The 20,370-nt window shown below is 42.4% G+C and overlaps 1 protein-coding gene across 3 annotated transcripts in view; it reads left to right on the forward strand.

The window, feature by feature from the left end:
- Window positions 1–20,370, forward strand: part of robo1 (roundabout, axon guidance receptor, homolog 1 (Drosophila)) — a 200,482-nt gene that overhangs the window by 163,201 nt on the left and 16,911 nt on the right. For all 3 annotated transcript variants that reach the window (XM_038692247.1, XM_038692245.1, XM_038692246.1), the window contains 15 exons: window positions 901–1,021; window positions 2,226–2,364; window positions 2,533–2,660; window positions 6,813–6,821; window positions 7,794–7,918; window positions 8,160–8,331; window positions 10,004–10,209; window positions 12,146–12,227; window positions 12,418–12,586; window positions 12,682–12,848; window positions 12,955–13,076; window positions 14,793–15,024; window positions 15,939–16,060; window positions 17,588–17,759; window positions 19,801–20,001. In XM_038692247.1, coding sequence (XP_038548175.1) covers window positions 901–1,021; window positions 2,226–2,364; window positions 2,533–2,660; window positions 6,813–6,821; window positions 7,794–7,918; window positions 8,160–8,331; window positions 10,004–10,209; window positions 12,146–12,227; window positions 12,418–12,586; window positions 12,682–12,848; window positions 12,955–13,076; window positions 14,793–15,024; window positions 15,939–16,060; window positions 17,588–17,759; window positions 19,801–20,001 — 2,167 coding nt within the window. The remainder of the gene's footprint in view (window positions 1–900; window positions 1,022–2,225; window positions 2,365–2,532; window positions 2,661–6,812; window positions 6,822–7,793; window positions 7,919–8,159; window positions 8,332–10,003; window positions 10,210–12,145; window positions 12,228–12,417; window positions 12,587–12,681; window positions 12,849–12,954; window positions 13,077–14,792; window positions 15,025–15,938; window positions 16,061–17,587; window positions 17,760–19,800; window positions 20,002–20,370) is intronic.

Here is a 20,370-nt window from a genome sequence, read left to right on the forward strand (position 1 = left end):
CTGTCAGTGGTTCTCTAATGAGGGTATCAATGACATGCTTGCAGGTGGTGGTCCTGGGCTTGTAGGCTGATGTGTGCATTTAAAACCTTAAGCCCCATCAAGGCACAGAGATCATTGGTGCACTATACTATTGTCTGTCTCTGCGCTGACTGGCATGGTTGTGAGCTGAGGAGACTGTGCTGAGGCCAGGGCTGCCTTTCTGACTGCCTGAGAACAAAGCACCTCCTCTGGCCTGTAATCAAAGCCCTGGGAAATAACAGACATGACATTCACCTGGACAAACACACATTCACTGCTGGGTGTGTGTGTGTTTGCTTGAATGTGTGTTCACTTGCTCTCACTTGTAGTTGTATGCACACAAAAAAAAAATCCAAGAAACCTATTCTTTAAAACATTCCCCACAATAATAAGACAAAATTGTCCTGAAGCTCTTTGAGGCGACTGGAAAAGTGCTCGCAGTCCTGCAGTGCCTCAGGTGTTCCCACAGGGACCTGCGGTTGTGTTGGATTGGGAAAGTGTTCTTTGGCTCAGCTTACCCTGAGGAGGAAAAGGCAGACTGATAGTGATTTAGACTTCAAGTGGAAACTGAGTGGGAACAGCAAAAAGTGGCTAGAGTAGCCCAGTTGGTCTCTCTCTCTATAAGCTGAGAGCAAAAACCCAGTAAAGTACCAAACCATTATGTTTTTGTGAGTACATTGCATCATTGTGTTGTAATTGCATTTTGGTAAGTAAATGCTCACAGGCATTTGTAATACAATCAAGAAACGTTTAGTAATGTTTGAGCTATGCTGTTTTCTCTTTTTTTACTGTGTCAACCACAGGCCCCAAATGTCTCTCATGACTCCAATATTGCTGTTTCCTGCCCATGTTTAGCCTCTCATTCCTCTTCTATTCCCTCAGATACGCGGAGGGAAGCTGATGATCACAAATGCCAGGAAGAGTGATGCTGGGAAGTATGTTTGCGTCGGCACAAACATGGTTGGAGAACGTGAAAGTGAAATAGCTGAACTTACAGTGCTTGGTAATTAATCCTTTTTCTCCATTAGAGTATGTCAATCTGTTTTCAGTTTTACTATCTGTCCACATACAAACATGCACACACACACACACATTGACACATTTTAGACACATTTTTTTTTTCTGTTTGTCTGCAGTGAGAAACAGAATCCACATATTAAGCTCTGATTGTCTATCTCCCAGGGAACTAAATGGTGTCGCTGACCTTTATCAGATAGAGTGTGAGATGACCTCCAATCTCACACTTAACTATGAATCCCATGCTGGCCCCAGCAGCTTCTCTCCTATGACCAGCTGCACCCTATTTAACCTTGAGTGACCTCTGACCCTGATACTCTCCTGTGTCCAAAGCAGAGAGCATGTCCAGACTCCTGATTTTATCGCCAGCTTTTTTACCTCCTCCACCTCATCTCCTCAGAGACCTCTTATCTGTCAGAAGGAACAACAAGAAAGATGGCTTTGTAAATAAATACACTTAAATAATACTGTTTGACGAGGCCAGCTCCTGGCTTTTGTGTTTTGTCCATTGGAGTGAGTATCATAACCCAGAAACTGGTTAATTGTAAACCACCCTGGTTAGTTTTTGGGACCAAGTCTGATGGAAAGTATTCAGAGCCACTGGAAGCATTTTTTTTAACGCTAGAGAATATAGAAAATAAACATAGAAAGTGCTGTGGTGACCTGTTGGAATTTGGTACCCAGAGCAAATCAGATCTTGACTTTGGGGGTGATGGGGTTAACAGGATGACAGGAGGGGTTAGATTTTCTGTGTCAAGTCTTATTTAATGTCTTTAATTAATTTAGTCTTGCCATATACCACAAAGTAGTAACTGTTTCCTGTACTTAGTTTTGTCTTTGACTGTATCTACTGTCTAGTTTCAACTTGATTGTCTTATTTAATGTGTTAACCATAAACAATTACCTTGTCATATTGTGTCTCTGTACAAACTCAATTAGATTGTTCCACATTATTTCATTAATTTCATTCCAAGACACCTCATAGGACTTAAAAGTAAATGATTGATTGAACTAAGCTTCTCTAACATGGCTTTTTTTCACTTGGTTTTATTCAATTTAAAATAAATTCTGACTGTAAAGCACAAAACCAAGATTTTTTTGAGGGAATTAAAGCAACTTTTACTTAATTAAAACACTGTTCCACTAATGTTCTGTGCTCTGTGATTTTTAATTTGTTTACATCGATGCAGAGCGTCCCAGCTTTGTTCGTCGCCCTGGCAGCCAGGTGGTGTTAGTGGACCAAAGTGTAGAGTTCAGGTGTGAGGCCCGTGGCGACCCAGTTCCCACTGTGCGCTGGAGGAAAGATGATGGTGACCTGCCCAAAGGAAGGTATGACTCATCAACTGGTCCACTTTCATCACACAGTACCTTCCTCCCTCACCCACTTGTTGTTTGATCCACTGCTTGCCTCTGTCTGTGTCGTTAGCTGACACATGTTGCGTTTAGTGAGTCAAGTGTTTGACAGCATTTGATGCATGAACACCTGTTTTAATCCAGATATGAGATTCGTGAGGACCACACCCTGAAGATCCGTCGTCTGACCTCTGCTGATGTGGGCTCCTACACCTGCGTGGCAGAGAACATGGTGGGCAAAGCAGAGGCATCGGCCACACTCACCGTCCACGGTAAGAGCGATTACTGTTACAAGTCTGTTTCACACTGTTCAGTTAGCCAGCTTTTCATTTATAGCCCCTTGGACAGCTATTCAAAATTCATTTCCATTTTGGGTTACTGTGCAGCTTGATTCAAATGCAATTTAGCCCAGCCACATTGCAATAATAGCCTCTAGCTTTAGTACTACATGGTCATCACTTTCAACTATTCTCTCTCAATTAGCTGATTGATTTCTAATAAAAAGAAATAAAAAATCTATAACAGCTGTAGAGTTGTGCGCATGGGAGCTCAACAGCAATCGATTGCATTTGCCTTATACAAGTGGCATTTCTCCTGAGGCCTGTCTTCCTTCATGTTTTAAGACATACAATATTATTTGTGAACCTATAGAATATCTGTGTGTCTCCTGTGGCCCTCTCCATTGGACGTCTTATTAACACAGTTGGAATCTAAAAGCAGCGAGTTACAGAGTGTGAACATTCAGAAAGAAACCATTCAGAAGAACTGGGGGCTGGGATCACCCCCAAACCCTCCTGAGAATCAGAGGAACACAGGGGCCATTTAACGCCAAACTAATGGGAATGTTGGAAGTCGGGTGAGAGAAGAAGGAAGGGAAGGAAAAGGAGGCTCAGTGCCAGGTAGATGGGGATTGGATGGAAGGACAGTGAGTATGTTGGTCTTAGTGGCAGCTCACTACTGACGCAGAACGGGTTGGGAATCGGGGCTGGGGGCGAATGTGGTAAAGAGGATAGAGGAGAGGATAGAGAGGTTTCTGTGGTGAGGTCAGTCATATTAATGTCACTCTCAGCAGACAACAGCAGAGATATAAAGAGACAAGGCAATTATATTCCTCTGCCAACCCCCACCCGCAAACACAGATACTTCATCTTCACATGGCTACCCTTTGCAATTATTTCTTAATTTTCTCCACAAGACAGCAACCGTTGTTTAGATTAGTTTGAAGAGCAAGATTAGGCACACCTGACAATATACCCGTCAATATATCTACTTCTCTTATTGCCTTTTCTTGCCTTTCCCTCTCCCTAATGAAATCTTACTTTAATGAAAGGAAACGGCATTGATGCTCTGGTTCAATAAGCTGTTCTTCTGGCTTAGAATCATATTTGAAATGCTAAAACCGCCCTTGTTTTCAGTAAAAATTAAATGTGTTAAACTCAGACCAAATCCATGTTGCATCCATTCTGCATGCAGAAGCAAGGCAGTACTTAAATTATACCTTTCACCCCCAGTTATAAGTTAGAAAGGCATGAAAACTGAAGTTAAAGCACTTAAATTGATTACACTTCAGCAAAGAATAACCTCTGCCATAGATTTAGAGGACCAATGTTGATGCTTTCTTAGAGTGCAAGATCAAGTGAAAGGCAAAACATCCTTGTTCTACTCTCATGATTAGATTGGACTGATGCCTGAACCTCCAAGCTTTCAAAGTTACTAGAACCATTTCCATCTACTCTTCAGATCCCTGAGCTTCATCCAGACCTTCACATGAGGAGGCCAGGGAGGCTGTGGGCACTGAGTAGTCCAGCTAATTAAAGACAAGCATGCCACAGTCCCACGCCCGGAAATGACATGCTTGTAATTACAGATGTGGGCATAGGAAAGGAAAGAAAAGCCGGGTAATTTTAGGTCTAAACAGGCCAAAGTAGCAGAAACGATGTATAGGTAGTAAGCTGTCGCTGTAGTAGTGAAGACAACAGTAATGTGGGGGGCAGGAGTTTAATCTGTGGGTTTAGTGGGCAATGCTGTTGCCCTACATCAAGAGTCAAAGTATGGCACAATTTCTGAACCACTGAATAACAATAACTGAGCAGCTGAATAATACAATTTCAGTGGTAGTGAGCTACTGGCAGAGGGAACTACACCACAAAATGGGTAATCCGATATTTAAGGCAGAAGTGGATTTAATGTAAATATATATATATATGTAATATGAACCAAATTTTCTGCTAAATCTGTGATGTGTAAATGAATGATAAAACCAATTGAATTAAATTTAGATTTTTTTAAAAATATCAAAGTCATTCTCTGCATTCTCATTGAGTTTGCCTATCATTCCAATATGGCATTTGCAGATGATTTTAAAAAATATAGCAACACACATTATTGAAGACTGTGTTCTACAAAGCAGTTCACTTTTAAGAGCTGGGCAGTTTATGAAAAGAATCTAGCTCTGTGTGGACAGAGGGGGATTTTCACACTTTCCATGGTCAGATTGTCAGTGAACAATGTTGACATTATGGAAGTGGTGCCTTGGGCTATTTTTCTTTCAATGTGCTCTACTCTCGTTAACGAACTTAATAAGTAAATTATTGTCTTACATGCGTTTGTCAGTCTACTACACCTCCTTCTCACTTATAAATATGTCAAGTAAAATATTTCATTGATTGATGAAAGAAACGCATAATTGGCCAAGTCACCAGCCATATAGTTTCATCGTAAAATCATTAATCTAAGCCACATGAGAATGTAGTAGTGAGATGGGCTGTTCAGCTATTAGGTGCATACATATGTCAGTGTGTGTTTTTAAAGATTTACGAATCACACAAAGTCATTTTGATCTGGGTGTGCTGTGGTTAGATAATGTTTATTCTGCATGTTGTAAATTAAACCTCACCAGTAGACTAGACCATAGGAATGTAAATACATTGTTTCAGACTGTATTGGACTGAATTCAGAAAATCAGTGTGTTATTAGTTCTCGACTTGTTAAGTTTGCCGTTAGCAGTAATTTATGTATAGAAAGGTCTTGAATGGAATGGTTGTCCCCAGAGCAGCGTTGCCAATAACCCATGTAAAGGGTCTGGAAGGAGACTGCAACTGGTGCCAAGAGAGTGAATGAGAGGAACTTCCTTGTCAGCAGGATGTGTGCTATTACAGTGATGATAAATACCAAAACCTGGTTGGCTGCCATTTGACATCAAATGTCAAAAAGACCATCATTGGGTTTTTCTTACTTTCTCACAATGTTGACATACAGTATACAAACTCTCAGAGAGGGAAAAAACATTTAAAGCATGCTGCAGACCTCCTATTGCTATTAGGGAGCTACGATTAATCATGCTAAATCCTCTGCATGTAGTCCTGCTCTTTTGTTGATGTCAGGCCCACTGAACAGCAGCACTGCTCAAATCCCCATTAATATCTCTGCTGTGGTCTTTGGTAAATAGCCTGCCTCCTATTGGGCTGGAGGCCACAAAGCTCAGTGTGTTTTTTCAGCCACTCTGATCAGCTTATTGATAGAGATTCCCCTCTGTGCTGTAAGCTAGCGGAAAGCCCAGGACAAAGTTACCCGGTCAGATTTAAGGCTCACCTCTCCCTCCAGGTCCACAACTGTGATCACAGCAGCATGGGAGAGGTAGAGTTACCTAATTAAGGGCTTAGACACACATGAATGGATGTGTGTAGGTGTTTTAGGGGGGATTGTGTATTTGTGGGCGTGTATGTTCTCATGATTGTGTATCTAGAGCCTCTCACACATGGATAGTGATGAGCGTCTTCTTCTGGGAGTGTTTGATGTAAGTCTTATCTGCATTTTAAAGGCCAGCAGGGGGAGGAGGGAGGGGTTAGTCATTACTCTGACGGACAGCGTTTATGTTTCCGTGGGAGCCGTTGAAGCAGACAGATTAGATAAGGTGAGTGATTGGCTGGGGGAGATTTATGGCCAAACAGTGACAGTTAACATTCACCTTGTGGTTTTATGAACCGGGCCGACATTTGCAAGGCTGTGTTTGAAGGACTGTGATCTGGCTGCTCCTCGGGGTGCTCTAAACCTCATTAAGGGTACAGGGACGATCACCTTCACACAACACCTATAATGAGAGGAAAAATAAACTTAGCAGTATGTTCCTAAGCATAAAATATCTGTCTTGTGTTTCAAAAAGGTACACGTTACAATATGTGTGTGCATTTAAATGCTTTCCTGACATCTCATGGTAATTTTTCTTTTCTGTGTGTATCATGTGGTCCCTAGGGTTTGAATCAAAGATGACATGTCTTTTGTTCATTGAATAATAATAACATGATTATTTGTACCCATGGACATCACATTGTTATTTCCCTTATCTGTCCTCTTTAGATCATGCTGTTTATTATTTATTTATTCATCTTTGGATTTTTGTTGTTGTGTTTTTGTTTCCTTTTTAGTCGTGTCTGGTAAGTTGAAATGTCACCCGTCACCTATTCACCGTCCTGACAGAGACAGGAAGCTGTCACATCCCCCCTCCATCCTCCTCCCATCACTTCTCCACCCTCCAATCAGCACTCATGTTTCTGTTGCCATGGGCAACAGTGACAAAAGGATATTAATGGGTAAAAATATGCTCAGCTTGGGCCTCCCAAGGTAAAGCCGCATCATTTCATTCTATTATTTTTGCCTTTTATGCATTACCAAGCACCCCATCTTATTCATGGATAGATTATGTCTTTATTTCAAACGACAGCTTCCAGATTGCTTTACTTTATGTATAACACAACATCTGTATAAAAATAATTAAAATGTTAGCAGATATTTGAGGACATATCTGAAGTCCTTTTGAAGTGAAGGTGTAAACTAGCAGCTCTCTCGCTACGTTCAGAGTGTGTCTCCTCACATAGATGGCCTATTAGACCAGCAAGGTCTAGTGTCACTGTAGAGCTGGGTGGATGACATTGGGCTATGACACCACACTTAGTCTGAGATGGAATTTGTCATTAAGATGCATGGATACTGCATCCTGGTTGAGGCCTGCGCTATTGGAGGGTGTCAGCAGGGACAGATGGCTCAAATTTATTCCCCATTTCCATGTAAATTTTAATGGTCCATGCCCTTGCCCATGCAAATGAGGTGGCATGGGAGTAACCCTTGTTTTTTTCTATTCATTACATCTATAATATGCCTGCATTTTGAATTTGATCAGCGTACTGTTTAATCTGGTGTGCACATACCGTGCAAAGTTTTGAAAGAGAGCCTGGATCCTTAAGAACAGATTTGAATGCAGGCCCTATAGCAATATTCAAAATTCTTCTGTCTTTCGTTCAAATAACCTAGAACACATGTAACTTTAATATTTATATATTATACTATAAAAATATACTATGGCGTGTTTGTCTATTCAATGGCTAACCATTGTCATGGCTGTCCTCCAGTGCCCCCGGCATTTGTGGTGAAACCAAGGAACCAGGTGGTTGGGGTTGGCAGAACTGTCACCTTCCAGTGTGAGGCCACTGGAAACCCACAGCCAGCCATTTTCTGGCAGCGGGAAGGCAGTCAGGTAAACAAAATAAACTACAATAAAGAGTTTCATTTCAAAACACTCTTTATCCATTTAGTGACCATACTAGCATACTCATCCAAAGATCAGTTTTTATTGACATAGCTCACTTGATAGCAAATATCTTAAGAAAGATGCTTGCATGCCTGTGCAATTTCAGAGTGAAATATTCTACTAACTTATAGCCAAATAGCTGTTAATAAAAGTCTGACTGTATGAGATCTGTTTTCATTCCCCACAGAACCTGCTCTTCTCCTATCAACCTCCCCAACCCTCCAGCCGATTTTCTGTATCTCAGACTGGGGACTTAACCATCACTGATGCTGAACGCGCAGACATGGGATACTACAGCTGCCAGGCCCTCAACATTGCTGGCAGTGTCATCACCAAGGCACTACTAGAGGTTACTGATGGTAAGCAACCGTCCTTTAAACATAGTTTCTGCATACAGCTAAGCCTCAGAGGGAATTAGAGAAACACTGAAAGAAAACTTGAGTGGATAAATATTGGGATTTCAGATGATCTTTGGCTCATGAGGATAATGCTGTCCATCTGAAATGCTGTGGTCATGCTGTAGAGCATATTAATATCCAAATTGAGGTTTGCGAGGTTTGGTCTGGCCTGTTGAATGTGTTCCTGTCAGAGATAGAGACTCACTGGTGCCTGTGCACCCAGACCATGGCTCAGTATTTGGCTTTGCTGGCTTCACACTGGCTAATGTCTCCTATGGTATTCCATGGCTGGCTTGCTGCTGTCTACCATTGGAAGACTGTGGCTGTGTGGTGAGGTCTGGATTGGGTCCTTTAATTACTCTGCTAGCCAATCCCCTGTCAGCCTGGTGGACTAACCTTGGCTTCATTTTCACCATTCCCACAGAGATCTGGGCAGCTATTATTTTTGTCCACGACACACCTAGATTCATCCCTTCATTTACCAAATGCCCTTCTTCATTTTAGGCCTACAATGGTATGCTCCATCTCTCTCTCCTCTTCTTTCTCCTATTCTGTCATGCTCTCTGGATAATAATAACAGTTATTAAAGTGAGCAGGCCACTCGGAGGCCACCACTTCTCCGCAGGCAGATCTGGTAATTACAGGTCATGCTGACAATGTTTTAGTAATTGCACCATCTCTGGCACAAAAGCAAAGACAAAGCGGACCAGAGATTACACCGCAGCATGGTTCTGAGGATCTGTGCACACATATATTCATCATTATGTGTTGCCTTTACACTGTGTTAGGTATTAATTTGATTGCCCCTCACTGAATGTAACGCACTAGTAAATCAGCGGGGCTGACAGCAATGGTCATCAATAGGGCTATGAATGATAATAATAATCAGAGGGAGGCAGGCAGCAGGACCATGATGAACCACAAAATAAAATTAAAGGATTTTCGGGTTCACGTAATTAAAGTCTCTGTTACATCTTCTCCCTTTACCTCCTCTTCCCCTATTTTCTCTACATTATAACCTTTCTCTTTCTCTTTCTCTTTCTTCTAATCCTTTTTCTGTCAAATACATGCTTTCTCTCTCTGTCTTTGTTGTCTGTGTCTACTGGTTGTACATCCAGGGTTCACAGGCTGGAAAGGAGGGAGGAGGAGTTTAAATGTCCTTGTGCTAGTAACAGAGTCTGTACTGGCTAGATGTTTTTTAAGCTTTTTCTCCCTTGTTTTGTGTTTTATGGCTGGGGGATGGGCTAGGAGATTGTTGGCCGCGAGTGTTCATATTGGTTGTGCCAGGCGTCTGGTAGAGCTGCAGCAAAAAGACTGAAGTATCTTAGGCTGTTTCATTTTAATTACGCTGCTTTTATTTGGCTAAGTTCGACTCCTGCTGCTGAATGATTAGAAAATTGTTTCCAGTTCTTAAAAGTGGATCTAAATCCCTTCCCACCATCCTTGCAGTTTTCACATGCTTACATGACTGCATGCTGTTTGTCAGATGCTCACCATTCCCTGCTTTTTGTGTGTTTTCTAATACATGATGGATATAATTGTCAGAATCAGCTGTTCCTTCTGTCCCTGCACATCTTCACAGTTTTTCTTCTTCCATCTCTCCACATAATTGCTCATTCTGCTCCTTCCACAGTTGTGTCAGACCGCCCACCACCAGTTATCCGACAGGGCCCAACCAATCAGACAGTAGCTGTGGACGGTACAGTGGTACTCAACTGTGTGGCATCAGGGAACCCCATCCCCACCATCTTGTGGAGGAAGGATGGCGTCTTGGTGTCCACACATGACTCCAGGGTCAAACAGCTGGACACGGGCGCATTGCAGATACGCTATGCAAAGGTAACACCTGCGCACATGTATAAAAATGCTCAGATCCCTTTTTTACATAAAGCAAGGAAAAATGTAAAACACAACTGCAGTATTCTGTGGCATTTGGAGTTTGTAATTTCTCTAAGAATGGATAAGCTTACCTTGCATTTCTATGTTTATACAGATGCAAAATTTTGTTTTTAATCATGATTTTCTATTAGTCTGCCTTTAATGTCTAAATCCATTCAAATACACTTCAAAGTTGTCCATATCACATCCATAATGTGCTGGGCAACACCCTGCTGGTTGGTAAATAAAGCATGTGTTCCCTGCCAGCAGCCAAACCTCAGTGGGCTGTCAGTCAGTTGTCGCGGGTTTGAAATGGAGTCTGTGAAGTCGAACAGTCTGTAGTTCCTGTCCATCAGCATGCACAGTGGGTTTTGTGTGTAATTTTGCGTGTGCGCGTATGTGTGTGTGTGTGTGTGATGGCAAGCCGTGTGATGCTGAACACACTCTTAGGGAGAGACAAGGAGAGGGTGCTGACGTGTCTTCCAGATGGAGGCGTCACGGAGTCAGAGTTCACGTCAGTTTGCGGTGTTCTGATGAATGCTGGCATGTCTTGTGGTGACAAGATTGCGGTGTGATTGGGCCGCCAGTGCAAGGCAGGCAGGAGGGGATGTGTCTGAACCCCTCTCCTGCTGTAGCTGAGTAAACTCCGCAGGCACTTTACATTAATGAACTTGTCATTTCTCCCTGACAATATTTTAATGAAGATGTTTTTGATGCGTGAGGTAATTTAGTTTATAAATGTGGTTGCATGAGTGTTATTGAGTTTTTCTACATTTTCTTATCTGCCAGACAAAAAAATACACACCTCGGGGGCCTTGGCAGGATATGTTCACACTCAGTTATTCAAGCAATTCATCTCTTTCTCTTTTTCGCTCTTTATTTTGCTTACACACCAACACAGTAGCCTTTAGCGTACTATGCATCACCAACAAACCACAACAGAATTATTTGTCTTACCTACCTTTGACTGGGGTTGACAGAGTAGACATCTTTAAAAATGCATTGGTGTAAAAATATGGCACATACCTTTGTCAACAGGGTTATGTTTTGTGTTTTGTTTATTTGCCTGTTAGCTAGCAGAATATGAAAAAAAACTAAATAGATTTAATTTGGAAGAAATTTTGACCATGAGCCAAAAAAAACCTTATGATTTATTTTAGATCTGGATACAAAATCCAGGTGCAGGTCCAATAATTTTGTGTTCTCTCACAAAAGTATTGGATATGGACCTGAATTTTGTATCCAGAGTGTTTTTTTTTCAGCTCTGTTTTCTCATGAACTACTGCATGTTGTATGAAAATCTGGCACATGCAATGCAGATTACATTTGCCATTGAAATAACAAACAAACAAACCTTGGTAGTTTTAGTTCCTGAACTAAAATATAACAAAACTACAAACACTACACCATAGTTCACTAATGCATAATGGACTCTAAAATGTCAAATAACCCCACTTTCTTCAACAAATTTATATCAAAAAGCATAGAACTAGGGTTTAACCATATATCCTCAGTTAAGATTGTCACTACATCTGTTGCATAGAGCAGTCGCTTCCATGTTTGGTTCTCTGGAGGAGGGGGGCGGAGAGAGAAAATGGTCTCCAATTAGTCAATGATCCTGTGAAAATCTTTTCCATTTGACTAGAAATGGTCTGCCACTTGGCCTTTCCAGCTGCTTTCCCCCAGTTTCTGCTATGAAAGAGACGATACTGAGATTATCAGGCAATGACAGCTGCCTGCTACAGCCTTCACCAGAATATCAATAAGCAGAGCAGTGATTGTGGGGGAGAGATAGGAAGAGGGAGAGAGGGAAAGAAACTACTACTAGTTCAGGAAACTGTGGCAAACATTTAAATAATTTCCATATAACAAAATATCTACACCTCTTCTTCTCCAGCTTGGTGACACTGGCACCTACACCTGCATCGCCTCCACACCCAGCGGAGAGGCCTCATGGAAAGCCTACTTAGAAGTCCATGGTAAGCCAAACCAATAGTGAGGTTTAGTGTATTTTTTAATATCTTTATATATTTTAATATTCTTATTCTGCTTTGTGAAGGAACAAGTTAAAGGAGAGGTAATATTGTTGTTTAGCATATATTTGCTTACTGGGAAATGGCAATACTACATTCTAGCCATTTTCTTTCCTTCTGTCTTTTCTACATTAAGAGTTTGGAGTCCCAGTTCAGCCAAACAGACCTACTGACCCAAACCTGATCCCCAGTGCCCCTTCCAAACCTGAGGTCACTGACGTTACCCGCACCTCTGTCACCCTTTCATGGAAACCTAACCTTAATGCTGGAGCCACACCCACATCCTATATAATAGAGGCATTCAGGTAAAACTAATCAGCTTGTCGATCAGTAAACAAAATAATTGCATGGCTTTAATAAAGCTATTTAAACCTTTATTCTCTCTGTTGTGTGTCCACAGTCATGCATCAGGGAGCAGCTGGCAGACCTTGGCAGAGCATGTGAAAACTGAGTCATTTGTACTGAAGGGCTTGAAGCCCAGCGCAGTCTACCTCTTCTTAGTACGGGCAGCCAATGCCTATGGGTTAAGTGATCCCAGTCCTATCACTGATGCTGTGAAAACACAAGGTGAGAACTGCCTTCTTACTGATTTGATATACAGTACAGCAGTGTTTAGATTTTTCTGAAATTTACAGAATAATTCATTTTTTATGTCTGTGCTTCTGCGTACTAGATATCCCTCCCACTAGTCAGGGTGTGGACCATCGTCAGATCCAAAGGGAGTTGGGAGAAGTGGTTATCCACCTGCACAACCCCACCATTCTCTCCTCCTCATCTGTCAGGGTGCAGTGGACAGTGAGTATAATTTTCTCCATGAATGCACTATTGTCACTTCTTTTTCTTAAGACAGCTGCAGCCAGCTACAGATTGTCATATGGATCATTGGTATAGCTGGTCACCAAAGCTCCACGGTTAGTTTAGTGATATGGCTGCGGTCAATTTGTCAGGCCACTCAGCCGAGCTAATGTGCTAACGTCCTAGCACCCTGCAGAGGAAGGACACTGCAGAGTGTAGCCTGGAACACTGTCCAAGTGTTCTTAGTGTCCATCTGGAATGAGCCTGAACTGGGCAACTGGCCGGAGACCAAAATTCTGCAGCTTTGCCCAGAGTGGACCACTCAACCGCCCAGAAGACAAACTACAGGGCCCAGCCTTCTGCTGGCCATGTAGTTCCTTATAGCAATGTGTGGCGTGCCAGTCTGTGCCCTCTCAGATTGAAAACACTTGACGGCTGTTAAAATAATACAAGTGAGAAGGACGAGGCGGCCAACTCATGCTCTTAAGTGGAAATGGCTTACAGATGTTAAAACGGATAGGTAGCAGAGGAAGAAGTAGAAGTAGTTGTGGGAGCTTATGTTGGTGTTTCTTTGCTGGTACAAGCTGAATATGAAGTACTTATTTTCACCTGCAATTGATCAAGTCAGTGTATTTTTTTTTTAGATTATGAGACAATGCAACTAAACATTATGGCTGGCCAGCTTATACAGTAGATATTACGCTGTGGGATGACTCAATGAAGGGGAAGAACAGTCCCTGTTTTGCCTTTTGACATAAGGCCACCGCTACATTCCCAGGTATTATGAAGTGCCATAGTGAGTGATGAATGGGACTGAGGAAACGTGAAAAGGATACTGACATGTCAAGACTGATTTAAAACATTACTGCCCAGTTACCCTGTCTACTTGGAATGTTCCAGAAAAACATATGACATGAAGGAGACTGACATTACAGTTAAGTGCCACAGTTTCCTTGTTTTCTGGGGGTTAAATCTATTCCCAATGTGGAGTTTCTTGGTTTTACATTTTCCTTTGTGTTGTGGTAAATGGTTGCACAGTTTTCAGGCTAATGAAGACCACCTGAGCCGGCAGCATTTTTTACAGAGGAGGGATAAAGAAATCACTAAAATCTTTACAAGCCAGTGCTGCTTGCCTTCCACAGGGACTCGTAGGGGTATTAGCATAGTGGTTGGCGGTTATTATTTTCTCCAACCATGCTCGATCACAAAGCAACATCAGTTGTCCTTAGATTAAACTAACAGACAACTCCCCTCAATTACATTTATTGTCTTTATTTAGCTACATCAGATGCAGTTTACCTTCTGGTACTCCGTATAAAGTTCCACTATTCACCTCTTGACTTTAGCAGCTAGTCAGTACACTGGAGAGCAGGACAGGATGAGACAGGCTGTTCTGGGAGCCTGGTCCTATTTAACCAGCTCCAGACTTAGAGGAACCTCTTGCCAATGACCTCATACTGCGGTTTGCACAAATCAATGCTGTTCCAAATGGCGCATAGACAGTCAAAAAGAGAGACGTAGATGTCGAGGGATAAACTGAGGGGTGATGTGAAGAGTTAGCACCTCATTTTATGCAGCGCCTGGTGTATCAGTTTCACGAATCTGTCGCTGTCCAGTGACGCTACAATCTATTACATTGCTGTATCATTTTCCACTGTGAAGCAGCTAATCAAGTCAAGCTGATGTCTTTGTCTGTGATCCTGTGCCATTCACTAGGTGGAGCAGCAGTCACAGTACATCCAGGGCTACAAGGTGATGTACAGGCCTTCACCGGAGGGACCACAGAGGACCGAATGGGCTGTGTTCGAGGTGCGCACCCCTGGAGAGGACAGCGCTGTTGTGCCGCAGCTTCGGAAGGGAGTGACATATGAATTCAAAGTCCGCCCCTTCTTCAATGAATTCCAGGGAACAGACAGTGATGTCAAAATTGGCAAGACGCTGGAGGAAGGTGGGGGGATGTGAATGTGTGCAGGTCTACTCGCATGTGTGCACGCATGTTTTCATGTTTACACAATTTTATATGCACAGCTTGCATGTGTGAGAGCATACAACAGCTGTTCACAGCAGGCAGTGAGGGTAGGATTATGTTATGTTCAAATGCGGTGTATTCAAGCATGCTAGGGTGGATGTTCAGCTCTTTAAAAGGCCCTATGGAAACCCATATACAAAACTCCAGCGCAAGTGTTGTACTAATACTTCTCATAGGGTGTGGTTGTGGCAGTCTTATGAGGTTTGGTTGAGACCCAACTGCAAATTGTAATCTGTAGAAAACAGTTGAGAGAAATGTGAGTGCTGAGTGAGTGTTTACTAGAGAGTGTGTGTGTGTGTGTGTGTGTGTGTTGTATGTGTGGGAGTGTTTTGATCTTTTTCTGCTGGATTCTCCTTTGTTCCCAATTTTGTTGATAATTGTTTTCTGAGCTCTAAACATAATGTTTGTTCTCCCGTAAGCAGAGTAATGGCTGTTTTTATAAAATTCACTCCCGCTGTGATTACGTCTTTTATGTTACATTCATAATTATTTTAGTTTAATTACCGTTGGACCACAGGTTGGCGTTGACACACGCCATACACCACACCATCATAACTCCCTGTCTGTTTTGAGTAAACAGTTATTTGCTTTTATTTACCCACAAAAGCACTTGCATTAAACAAACTCCCTTTTCAGATAAAAGCATTGGAATTTTGATTATTAGTCCTTTGTTCTTATCTCAGCTTTAGTCTCACGCAGAGATAAAGGACAAATTCTGACAGCTAAATGGGATGAGGGGAGACAGGGAGAGAGTACATGCAGTTATGAAAAAAAATCTGCCTCATGTATGAAGGTGTATTTTTTTTTCTCTCTCTTTTGTCTACCCTCCTCAGCCCCCAGTGCCCCTCCTCGTGAGGTTACAGTGGCGGAGAGTGGGGACAATGGGACCGCCATCGTGGTCTCCTGGCAACCCCCTCCAGAAGAGGAGCAGAACGGGGTGGTCCAGGAGTACAAGGTAACAAAAAAAAAAAAAAAAAAAAACTAGCAGCTACCTCTGGTCTGGGCAAGTGGGACTAGTATTGCATAGACACACAAAGGTGACACAAATAAGGATGCAGACAGAGCAGATAACAGAGAAAGAGACTATGCACAGACATAGAAAGGTAATGAATTCCTGGTTGAGGCACACCTTTGTACACTCGTCAGAGCTCAGGAGAGGAAAGGAGTCAAAACTGATGGTGGAAACTGTTGTGAAACAGTGCCATCTGGTGGAGATGGTAGACTCACACATATTGTGATCCAAAGGTGAATAGTAGTGATGAGCAATTTATGTCATACTTATTGGTAGGTTTCTTTTTCCCTGTAATAGTAGCTAGGCCTTAACTGGTGATCACAGATCATTGTGTGTTTAGTGTAGATATTATTATTTGGCCTTCCATGGCATTTTCCATGACAAATACAAATTTAAATAACTAATAAACAACATTAATAACATTTAAAGAGCACAATCTACACAAAACTTAACTATACTCCATGATATCCATGTAAAGGCAGGTAATGAGTATACAGTATAATTCCAGTCATGTCTTTGTTGTGGGGCTGTGCTAATGCATCCCTCAACCTATAGCACCTCTCTCCAAGTCCCCCTTTCCTCCTCCTTACATGATAATGTATGCTCTTTTTGTAATGGCCTCATTTTAGACAGCGCTGTCCTCTCATGCATTATGCTGTGGAAGTCCTGTATTTTAATTGGAAAGCCTTTTTGTGTCACAGGGAAAATAGGTTAGTGGCGGAAGTGGAGATGAGGGAGAGCAAGTAAAAAGTTAAGCCACTGTTAATTTTCCAGGTAAATGTTTTCTGGTGATAGGCTTTAGAGTAATTTCATGGTTTTTAAGTCCAGCTTGAGAGCGTTCCCTGCTCATTACCGAGCCCAGTCCCTAGTGGCACTTCAACTCACAGCAATTTTTAAGATACACAGAAAATTTCAGGACTTTGTAGTTCCATCACAGGAGTGCAAACACACACACATGTATAGTACACACCCAGTGATGTGTGTATGTTAACCTGGTTAACTGGTGTGGGAGTAAATAAATGAGAATGTCTGGGGTTCAGGATGTGGAGGTCTCCAAGCCTCATGCTGAGGTGAATGTGTACTCCTCTTTGTGACCCTGGTTTGAGTCAGCCTTCAAGACTGCTCTCCTTCCTGGGAATGACAGCACTTAGCTTCTGCTGAAATTGGGTTATGGGGGTTATTGCTGATCCCCATTTGGTTTTCATGGGCTTAAGGCTACACTGAGACGTGTTATGGCTACCTCAGCTAATACTGACCGTGTGTTGAGTACAGCTTGTAAAACATAAAGCCATGCTGTAAAATGTTTCCCTACCTCAGAGATGTAACACAATACCCACGGTGAGCAAAAATGTTGCAATAGCAGCACCAACCAATTATAACAACACAGATTGGTGGCAGCTACCAAACTGAATGTTGTCACAAAGCCATCATAACATTGCCTCAATCTCTACTTTGTTTCTGTTATGGCAGATTTGGTGCTTGGGGAATGAGAGTAGGTACCACATCAACCGTACAGTTGACGGCTCAACCTTATCCGTGCTGATTCCCAGTCTGGCCCCAGGGATCCGCTACAGCGTGGAGGTAGCAGCCAGCACCGGGGCGGGTCCCGGGGTCAAGAGCGATATCGCCTTCTTCCAGCTTGGTGGGTAGAAACAACCTTTAGTTCTCTCTAAGAGGAGGTCATATAGTTATTTTGTTTTTCTCCTAACCGATACATTTTCTCAATTTCAATGTGTTTGTCCTCTGGCAATCCTTGCACACAGAATGAAACCCAATCATCTGACAAATAATTATGGCATTAATTCAGACATCTCAAATCAAGAGCTTTTCAGTAATATGAATTTCTGCCAAGTAAACAGACAATTATGTAATTCCTATCTTTGGAGTGACGGACATGTTCAAGCTTCTCCCTGTTTTTCCTTTCATCATCAAAAGTGATCCTTAAAAACTGTAACTGAAGTGATTACTGTTATACAAACATTATCACACTGTCCACGGAAGAGTATGATGAATTTGAATGACAGGGACTTTTACAGTTTCTGTGCACTCTGAAATGTCTTTTAGCTACACTAGCTGGCAGTGTGCTCAACACTGGCACATTAAATTCCTGTGTGGCAGAGCTGTCGAGCTGGCTGCCCCACCCTGCTCCGCTCTTCAGTCAAGGATGCAATGTGTTCTAGACAATAATGAATCCTGCACTCTGGGCTCAGGCATGACATGTTATTAATGCTAAGAAACAGTGCTGAATGTATTGGGGCTAGTTGTTATAATTTATTTCTTGTTTTTTGTCCTTTTTAGTCTAGATGGACTGATATTTTGAGATGTTTTGTCAGTTTTTTATTCCCCAAAGCTCTGAGCTGGCCTACTCAGGAGAGGGATGGAAAACACATGAATAGCAGGATGAGGCAGCGTAAGAGAGAGAACTCCATCTGGTTTTAAATGTGTGATTGAGTGGGCTGGGATGGGCATGAAGAAGCATCGGCTGTGACTGATACAATTTCTCTCCCTTGAAGAGTTCCTGTGGTGATTGTTGCCATGTTCCAACACTAGAGTGGAACAATGTGCCTTGGGGACCAGCGCTTCACCCAAATGCATTTGTCACACTCTGAGCTTGTATGCGTCATCCCAGCATAGATACCTGTACAGTCCCTTGTGGGCTGCTTAGTCACATTGGCATGCTCTGTTCGCTCGGCCAGACAGATCCACAAATTGAGAAGACAGAGAAGTGAGAAGACAACCATCGGAAGGAGACATAGACTCAGTGACTGAGACTTAGACAGATAGAAGGATATGGAGGGGTAATGGCAGGGAGCTAGTTTCACTGGGGAAGTGTTTTTTGCCTCTGGCTTAGAAAGTTGGTAGAGAATGAGAGAGTGGCTACAACATGAAAGACTTGAGAAAAAGAGATGAAGACAAAGTAACCCGAACATGAAGAAATTTCAGAATGGCAGGGGGGTGGGACAACTCGGAGAAGTCTTTCATGTATCACGCATGAGGGAGAAGCACAGAGAGAATAGACAGATGAGAAAAACAGGCTGAGAGCTGGTTGTTGTAAGCAGTCATACAGACGGTGCCTTTACAGTGCATTTCACAGTAGAAACAGCTTCAAGGCATTCACACCTCAGCTTTTCACAGATGTGCCTCAGTTTGCTAATTACCGTGGTGTCTGTATTTGGGCATGATCTCATTGGATTTATTTATATGATTATAAAACCGCCCCTGCTCAGTGTAAATGATGCCTCTCTGTGTTTTCCTATCCGGTTCCATCAGGCTTGTGTGGTGCACAGACTCAGTTTGAATATCTTTCGTTGCTTTTGTCTGCTCACCTGCCATTGTTGACTGGGATTTGTGATGAAAGCCTTTTGAATAATACAGAGAAACGACTCCATTTCCTCATACACACCTGCTGAGATGAAGAATCTTTTTGTGCACCGGGCGGAAGAGGAATGTTCATATTTATGTACTGTGCTGACTCCATTTATTTTAAATGTATTTTCCCTATTTCCCCTTGATTCAAGTTTTAGACTTTAAATATTTCTTTTCCTCTTCTCTTGTTTTCGTGTTTCTCACTGCCTTTATTAGATGCCTGCTATCCAAATTTGCACCACAAATGTACCTTTATCCTTTCTAATCCTGCTATCTTATCTTCATCTCTAATCATTCCCTAAAATCCCCATCCTCAGATGCATCTGGGCGCATGACAGAGACTGAGAGCCAGGAGAACCCCCTGTCCCAGCAGATCTCAGATGTGGTGAAGCAGCCGGCCTTTATAGCAGGCATAGGAGCTGCTTGCTGGATCATCCTCATGGTCTTCAGCATCTGGTTGTACAGACACCGAAAGAAGAGGAATGGCCTCTCCACCAGCTATGCAGGCATACGGAAGGGTCAGTACATGAGTGCATCAGTACACATTTTTTTAACACTACCTGGAATATCAACTTGAATTTGTTATTTGAAGTGCTGGTTTGAAGTCTGAAGGTTTTCTCACTTACAAAACTCAGTGAGAAAATGCAGTGCACTATTTATTAGTGTGAACCAGTGTTTATTTCTGTTTCAAGACAGTCCCCTCCACCTTCTTCGTTCCAAATGCTGCCAACCTACCTCACATCTCTGAAAGATGTCTTTGTAGAGTGCTCTAGGTGACATCTAACTGAAAGTACTCTACTGGAGAGTAGATGTGTAGTGAGCCCCCACTGAGAGTGCTGCATGAAGATGTCTTTATTTCTCTTTCATACTTCTGTCACACTGATTCT

This window comes from Micropterus salmoides, unplaced genomic scaffold, assembly GCF_014851395.1.
Source record: "Micropterus salmoides isolate LMB-PRFRI ecotype aquatic unplaced genomic scaffold, ASM1485139v1 Ms_hic_scaffold_3, whole genome shotgun sequence".
NCBI lineage: Eukaryota > Metazoa > Chordata > Actinopteri > Centrarchiformes > Centrarchidae > Micropterus > Micropterus salmoides.